The 8,606-nt window shown below is 46.2% G+C and overlaps 1 protein-coding gene across 1 annotated transcript; it reads right to left on the bottom strand.

The window, feature by feature from the left end:
* Window positions 1-1,711: 1,711 nt before the first annotated feature.
* Window positions 1,712-8,513, bottom strand: LOC136427125 (flavin reductase (NADPH)-like). Its single transcript, XM_066415859.1, has 7 exons — window positions 8,458-8,513; window positions 7,959-8,027; window positions 6,474-6,577; window positions 5,762-5,972; window positions 4,843-5,013; window positions 3,504-3,582; window positions 1,712-2,935 (listed from the first exon to the last, which is right to left on the bottom strand). Exons 2-7 carry the CDS (start codon window positions 7,993-7,995, stop codon window positions 2,875-2,877), a joined length of 663 nt encoding a protein of 220 aa, XP_066271956.1. The 5' UTR covers window positions 7,996-8,027; window positions 8,458-8,513; the 3' UTR covers window positions 1,712-2,874.
* Window positions 8,514-8,606: the final 93 nt, after the last annotated feature.

Here is an 8,606-nt window from a genome sequence, read left to right on the forward strand (position 1 = left end):
AACACCATATCCGTGTACTGAACGCCATATATGTACCCAGTACTGAACACCATATTCGTGTACTGAACACCATATCCGTGTATTGAGCACCATATCCGTGTGCTGAACACATATCCGTGTACTGAACTGAACACCATATTCGTGTACTGAACACCATATCCGTGTACTGAACACCATATCCGTGGTATGAACAGCATATATCTGTGTACTGAACGCCATATCCGTGTACTGAACACCATATCCGTGTACTGAACAGCATATATCTGTGTACTGAACACCATATCCGTGGTATGAACACCATATCCGTGTACTGAACAGCATATATCTGTCCTGAACGCCATATCCGTGTTCTGAACGCCATATTCGTGTGCTGAACACATATCCGTGTGCTGAACGCCATATTCGTGTACTGAACACCATATTCGTGTGCTGAACACATATCCGTGTACTGAACTGAACACCATATTCGTGTCCTGAACGCCATATCCGTGTACTGAACGCCATATTCGTGTACTGAGCAGCATATCCGTGTACTGAACGCCATATTCGTGTACTGAACACCATATCCGTGGTATGAACACCATATCCGTGGTATGAACACCATATATCTGTGTCCTGAACGCCATATCCGTGTACTGAACGCCATATTCGTGTGCTGAACACATATCCGTGTACTGAACGCCATATTCGTGTGCTGAACACATATCCGTGTACTGAACGCCATATTCGTGAACCGTTATCCGTGTGCTGAACACATATTCGTGTACTGAACACCATATCCGTGTGCTGAACACCATATCCGTGTACTGAACACCATATCCGTGTACTGAACGCCATATCCGTGTACTGAACACCATATCCGTGTACTGAACACCATATCCGTGTACTGAACAGCATATCTGTGTACTAAACACCATATCCGTGAACTTTGTAACACCATATCCGTGTACTGAACGCCATATCCGTTTACTGAACACCATATCCGTATACTCAACACCATATCCGTGTACTGAATGCCATATATGTGCCCTGTACTGAACACCATATCCTTGTACTGAACACCATATCCTTGTACTGAACACCATATCCGTGTACTGAACACCATATATCTGTGTCCTGAACGCCATATACGTGTACTGAACGCCATATCCGTGTACGGAAACCATATCCGTGTACTGAACACCATATCCGTGTACTGAACACCATATCCGTGTACTGAACACCATATCCGTGTACTGAACACCATATCCGTATGCTGTACACCATATCCGTGAACTGACTGGACGTCGACTACGCAAGAGACAGCGCCTTTGCTACAAGTTAAGAGACTGTTGCTAAGACCTAGGTCTTCTACACACTAGCTACAATATCTTTGTTCTATCCAAGCAGAATCCGCACAATCTATAGATGTCCATATATGGCTATGAGCAAACTGTATACAATGTATTCTGTATGCTTCAGAACATTTGCCTTTGCCGCGTCACTGCGACGACGTCATGGAAGATAAGCGTAGCCATGACGTCATGTAAGATAAGCGCACACCGCTGCAACATGAACATATGCAGTTGGGTATGGGAAGTTGGCTGTGATATTGACAAGAAGAACGGGCGATATGTGTGCTATATACAATACATTCCTACTCAATACACCGTGAAAATTCACACTGTTGAAGAAAATTCACGTTTTGGCCAATAAGCGGTGTAACCAAGACTCTAGTTATGCACATTTGTCCGTATGTAATTGTATAAAAACAATGTTGCATTTTAACAATATCAAAATTTCCGGATTGAAGAAGAGGCAGAAAGTGTCTTGAAACTTCCCCAAAAGTAGTGTTGTGTGTAATGGTTAAACATGCAGTAAAAAAAACTATTTCAGGAAAATATACACTGGTTGTGTTTGCCATTTGCCATCCACATTTATATGCAATAAAGTACTTGTTGCTCAGACCCGTTGTTCTTATTTTAGCACATTTAAATCTGGTCAGTCTCAGCCTAAGGACTAATCTCAATATTCCGCAAACAGTTGCTCAAGCAACTGATGTCAATATTGACGCGCTTTCAATTCAGTTCACATGCTATCCGCTAGAGGGCAGCATACACCATGTAGAGATACGATAGCGGTAAAGCTTAGAATAGACTAAGTAAGAAGCGGGTGTTCATCCAAAACCTCTGTGACGACAGATAAACATGTCCTTTTGGCATCTGGACTACGCACGTCATTTTGTAAAAAGCAGGTGAAGATTCATCAACCCCAACTCATCAATTGTAACACCTTTGGCCATAAAGTTCAAACAGTCAGTTGTGACGCCTTTCGCAGCATGTAACGTTACTTAATATATAACACATGTTTACCTGTTTATTCATCTATCAATTCCTTCACTAGTTTGGCAGCAGCATAATAATTCAGTCAGGCCAGGCAACTTTACAGTCGTTGGCTGAAGGGCCAGCTCTGCTGATAATTGGGCGTAGATTGCAGATATTTAACATTTATCAGCATCCAAAATGAATGAATTCGCTAATTACAATAGTCATCAAGACTAAAATGAGAGGTGAGCGACGCCCAGGGTTATTCTGTAGGTAGTGTCGCTGCGATGTCCCATTGACGTGTGACATGGTAGCCTCCTTATGCTAGGGTCACATTTCCAAACCGACTCTCGGTCCGTCTATTTGCGGGAACGAAATATATGATATAAAAGACAGCAAACCAGACAAAGCGGCTATGACATGGTTCTAGACTATGAAAGAAGGTTCTCTGTGGCCTGGAATTAGCAAAGGCAGCAGTCCCGAAATGTTCGAAACAGGTTAAATAATAGCGTCACAGGTTCGCGCTGTGCTGACCAACCAACTCGTCAACATCCCCGTCAGCCGTTCGGCTTCACAGGATGGCTACCTTTCTACTGTTCCATTTGGATGTGCTGAGGATGAAAAGAAGAAATCTGAGGAAAAAACGAACAAAACTGAATTAAAATTGGTTCCTACATTTCGAAGTATGCATTACAAACGTTCACAAAAACGATCTTAGCACACAGCATAAGAAAAGAAAGTCCTCCAGAAGGATGGATTGCATAGCGATCTACCAGCCCTATTTGCGGACCAATGAATAGACAAACATATTCAAACGGACCAATGAACAGCCATAGAGTTGGCAAACGTATTTAAATGGACCAACGAACAGTCATACTGTATGCAAACATATTCAAACGGTTCAAACATATTCAAACGGACCAATGCCGTACTGGTCAGCCATACTGTTGGAAAACATATTTGAAGGCACCAATGAACAGCCATATTGTTGGAAAACATATTCAAACGGACCAATGAACAGCCATACTGTATGCAAACATTTCAAACGGACCAATGAACAGCCATACTGTATGCAAACATATTCAAACGGACCAATGAACAGCCACACTGTTGCCAAACATATTCAAACGGACCAATGACAAGCTACAGTGTTGGTAACCATATTCAAACGGACCAATGAGCAGCCTGGCTGCCGCTTACCTGGCGAGGTTTGCCCGGGACAGACTCGGCCGGCCGGTGAAGGGAACCTGCTCAAGCTGGGTCGCCTTCAGCTCACGCGCTGGAAAAGAAAGTTTAGAAACACGTCATGGTCCGTTTAACGTTAACTTTCTACATGTTTCTACACCGGGAGGCCACAGCTGCGGTTCAAAGATGTCCGCAAGAAGGCCTTAAAGGCTCTAGATATTGATACGGAGCACTGGGAGGACCTTGCAAGTGACCGTTCCAGGTGGAGATGCACACTGTCCAGAAAGTTCAAATCAGGAGAGGCGAGACTGATGCACAGCGCAAAAGAAAAGCGGATCCGCAGAAAAGAGCTTTGCAACAGAACTGAGTCAGCTTACAGATGTGATTTTTGTGGCAGAGACTGCCATTCTCGTATAGGACTGTGTAGCCATAGTCGATGCTGTAGGGCTGCTGTGAACTAGAATTTTACCATCATTATGGTCAATACTGGCCGACGGAGGCCATATATGTATGTGCTCGAAACTGGCTGTAGGGACCAGGAAAAATAAGTGTGAAGTTTTCTGGGCGAAATTACCTGGACACCTTACAGTTTGACACGGATCCGCGGAAGAAGTTGTCAGGTCATCCCGAAGAAGGCCGTGAAATTTGCCGAAACATTCTCCAAGTCTGCGTCGTTTTGTATTGAAGAAAATACGTTTTCTACGTTTATCAGGGGCTGTTGCGTTTCTGTCATTACACGTGAGAAAATTATCTTCGAGGTTATTGTGTCAGAAAACATTCTGCTTCAGACATGTACCATTCAGCGGCCGTGAGGAAGACCTAGGTTTGGGTTAGGTGTAGTCGGTGTCAGTGCAGGGTTAGGGTTAGGTTCATGGTTAGGGTTAGGGTAGGGTTAATGTTAGGGGAAGAGTTTGTTAGACCACGTACCGTCCAGAGTCCCGTCCGTGAGGAATACAGGCGGTTTGACGACTGTGTAGATGATGTCTGTGCAGGGTTAGGGTTAGGGCAAGGATAAGGGTAAGGTTCAGAGCACATACCGTCTAGAGGCCCGTCCGTGAGGAATACAGGCGGTTTGACGACGGTGAAGATGATGTCTGTGCAGGGTAAGGGTTAAGGTTAGGGTAAGGGTTAAGGTTAGAGCACGTACCATCCAGCGGCCCGTCCGTCAGGAAGACGGGCGGCTTGACGACAGTATAGATGATGTCTGTGCAGGGTTAGGGTTTGGGTTAGGGTTTGGGTTAGGGTTTGGGTTAGTCATGTACGTACCGTCTTGACGACAGTATAGATGATGTCTGTGCAGGGTTAGGGTTTGGGTTAGGGTTTGGGTTAGGGTTTGGGTTAGTCATGTACGTACCGTCTAGCGGCCCGTCCGTCAGGAAGACGGGAGGCTTGACGACTGTGTAGATGATGTCCGTGCAGGCCATGGTGATGAACTCCTCCATCTCGGCCAGGTCCGCGTGAGTTGAGGTCCAGCCGCCCTGCAGGAACCAGCGGTACCACCACGGGCGCCCGTCCTGAGGCCAAACTGGCGCAACAACAATCACAAGTTAGCATTACAACACTACAACTACAGTTACAACTCATCACTACAGCCGCCCTGCAGGAACCAGCGGTACCACCAGGGGCGCCCGTCCTGAGGCCAAACTGGTACAACAACAGTTACAACTCATCACTACAGCCGTTCTGCAGGAACCAGCGGTACCACCACGGGCGCTCGTCCTGAGGCCAACCTGGCAGTACAACAACAACAGTTACAACTCATCATTACAGCGGTACCACCACGGGCGCCAAACTGGCACAGCAACAACTGTTACAACTCATCACTACAGCCGTTCTGCAGGAACCAGCGGTACCACTGCAGACGCCCGTCCTGAGGCCAACCTCTGTAAACAACGGTTAGAACTCAGCACAACCACTGTTACACCTTCACGTGACAATGATACAATCATGAAAGCCTGCCCTGTGGTCCGCCAGAACAACGTCGATCATGGGTTACACCGTATCAGTAGGATCACTTTGGTTTTTAGTCGTGATCTGGCAGAATTCCAAATTGTGCCTTCAGTTCACTTCTCGGTACTGAAAAGCCGACTGAAATCCATGACGGTACTGCAACCTTGGAAATATCGGTTGGCCCAAAGACAAGAAACAAAATGGCCAAAGGCGTCAGAATCCCAAGATGACGACGGACTTTAATGATCTTTAATAGAATAGGTTTCGCAATCAAGAAAACCAAGGACCTTAAATATTAAGCAAAAACAGATAAGAAAACTTACTGGTAGTCCACCAGCAGGACACGCAAACCAGCCGTTTGACCTTTGCCCTCCGCATGGCGCCCACCACTTCCCGCAATGAGTCGCTGTGGAACGTGGAGGGCTCACGTGACTTCCGGTCCGTGCGGCCCAGACAGGAAATCACCACGTCCACCGCCCGCCCCTCCAGCTCCGCCGCGATGGAATCTTCCGACATGACGTCAACTTCGACGACCTGCGTAACCAATCAGCGGAAACATCGGAACTGACATATTTGGTGATGAATGACGCTCCGGTCAGGGATAGAACCAAAATACTACGTGATGCCGCCTTAGGATCCCTTAGCCTTGCACAGTTTCAGGACCAAGTATCAGGCTGACCTCCTTAACAGGCTCTATGAGTTGGGCTTTTTTTTCGGATGACATACTTTATCAGTTTTTTTTTGCACTTGGCACCTCGCATTTTTAACACCCTCTTGCGCTGAGACGCCAAGTTATAGCAGGCTCTGCAAGGTCCGGCCACAGGATACCGAGTGCAATAATAGAAACCGGGTATAATAGAACTAGTATGCCATGAGAAAAACCCTGACCCCTACATGATGCTATGGAGGATAGTAGAAGCGACTGTAGCAACTTATGTTTCTGCTTTAAAGTTTAGACAAGTCTCCCTTAGAAGTCCTGTTTCGGCATAATTTACCGTTACTTCAAATACGGAAAGTCTGAACAGCGCCCCCTACCTCCAGGTTGCTGTCCTGCACGAGACCGTTCATCTTGTCGGTGTCCCGGACCAGCGCCAGGACGCGGTTCTTCTTATCCAGGGCCTGCTGAACAAGGTGCACTCCTGGGGGGAGGGGGGAAAGGATGATGTTATACTTGAGGTTTCTGTTCTGTCGGGTTTATACATGACAAGGTGGACTCCTGCGGGGGGAGGGGGGAAAGGGGTAATGTTGCTTCAGGGTTCTGTTCTGTCGGGTAACGTGTTATATATATGACATTATGCTATGCACCCACAGTTGCGATTTGCCATGAGAAGATCTGCTTTGTGTGCAAAATCTGAGAATTTTAAGTCTGCAGTTATTAATGACCATCGACACGTGTAAAAGTACAGATGACCTTCCTGGGTCACGTCTCCAGGGCGGCTCCTACTCAGGACGTCATCAAACTGATCTCATCGGAACCCAATCCATCATGGAAGCGACCTAGAGGTCGCCCCAGAGGAAGATGGGAGGACCGTATTTTCGGCACGCTCCGGGGGCTGGGAGTCAATAGAAACAACTGGAGGGTCCACGCCGACAGCAGACCAGCCTGGCGACCCCTATGCATGTCTGCAGCCGCAATGCATCAGTCACTGATGCCTGCGAATGATTGACACGTGTCCACTAAAGGTTCAGCACTACAGAGACTCCTCGGTTTTACAATGACAACGTCTTTCCCTAGCCTGCTGAACAAAGTTGACCCCTGGGAATGTGTACGGAAGGGTGGTGTTCCTTCAATGGTCTGAATATATTTCAGGCACATATACCAGGCCCCGCGGATGGCTGGAAAAATAGTAGAAATTGGCCACTGATAGAGTGAATAGTATGCTAAGGGAGTCGGCTACGGAGGTAGGGACCATTGGTAGCAAACTGTAACTTCTATATATGTAGCGGACTAACTTCTATGGTATGTTATCGGTTTTATTTGGTCAATTTTTTTCCATTTTTTCAGCGACCTGTGGAGCCTGGTAGATGCTAGTTATCATTTTCATCGCTCACGGTATAGATTGTAGAATGCAGAAATGTATCTTAGAGGACAGCATAAACTTGTCTAAGTGTTGTCATAGCCAGTCTGTATCAGTGAATTATGAGTGAATAAAGTGGCAGATCCAAGGGTCTCTCAATATCAGTTGTAGCAGGCAACAAGACGACATATATTCCCTTTTTTCTTCACTGGTGACACTGCTCCACATAAGTATACACGTATTCACTTTAGATTCAGCATAAAGAGACTCCTTTGTTTAAAATAGCAACCGCTTTCCATTGGGCAACAAGATCGAACTTTATAGCACAACAAGTGCCAACGGATACAATATATGGTGAATCGCATTACAGTACTATGTTCTCCTAACCCCAGATGACTTTGCTAAGCCCCGCGTCAGCAGACAACAATAATGGCATCAGACAACACTGACCTTCCCTGTTGGCCACACCCCCTCCCTACCCCACTACACTGCCATACTTTACCTGTCTGTCCAGACGCCCCCAGCACCGCCAGCAACATGTTCTACTGCACTATTTACCAGCGCCTATGGACTGAAAAACACATGAAGATGGTGAACAAATCACCTGCTGATTGTTAACAAAAACCTGTGGATTGTGACAAGATAACACACGAGGATTGTAAACAAACACAATGAAAACAGATTGGAAAGAAGACATGTTGTTGCTATTCGGCTTGTCAGGAACGGAAGTTAAGAGGTTTGCAAGTTTAGAGCGTCTTTGGCAGTCACATTTATCAATAAAAGTACAGCAACGCCAGGATATTTTGCGGTCTCAAGTGGTTGTACACTGAGTCTGAACATGACAGAGTGTGACAACATCACTATAGCATTTAAGGAAGACGCCGAGTAAAAACTGAATCGTGTGGAAGACTGTCGATCAAGACGTTCATGTTGTCTCACTGAAAACAGAAATCACTTAAATCAACACACACAGCAAAACAGAAACAGGGAAAAATGCTTACCGGGTGTTTCATCGAATGTTTTCGCGGAAAACCCCAAACGCCGCCAGACGGGACCTGGTTCGGCAGGTTTGGTCTGGGTCAGGGGTGAAAGTTGAAAGGTTGGTGACTTACCTGTCTTGTGGTTGCATCACAAAACGTGGATTATTACG

The sequence above is a fragment of the Branchiostoma lanceolatum genome, chromosome 2 (assembly GCF_035083965.1).
Source record: "Branchiostoma lanceolatum isolate klBraLanc5 chromosome 2, klBraLanc5.hap2, whole genome shotgun sequence".
NCBI lineage: Eukaryota > Metazoa > Chordata > Leptocardii > Amphioxiformes > Branchiostomatidae > Branchiostoma > Branchiostoma lanceolatum.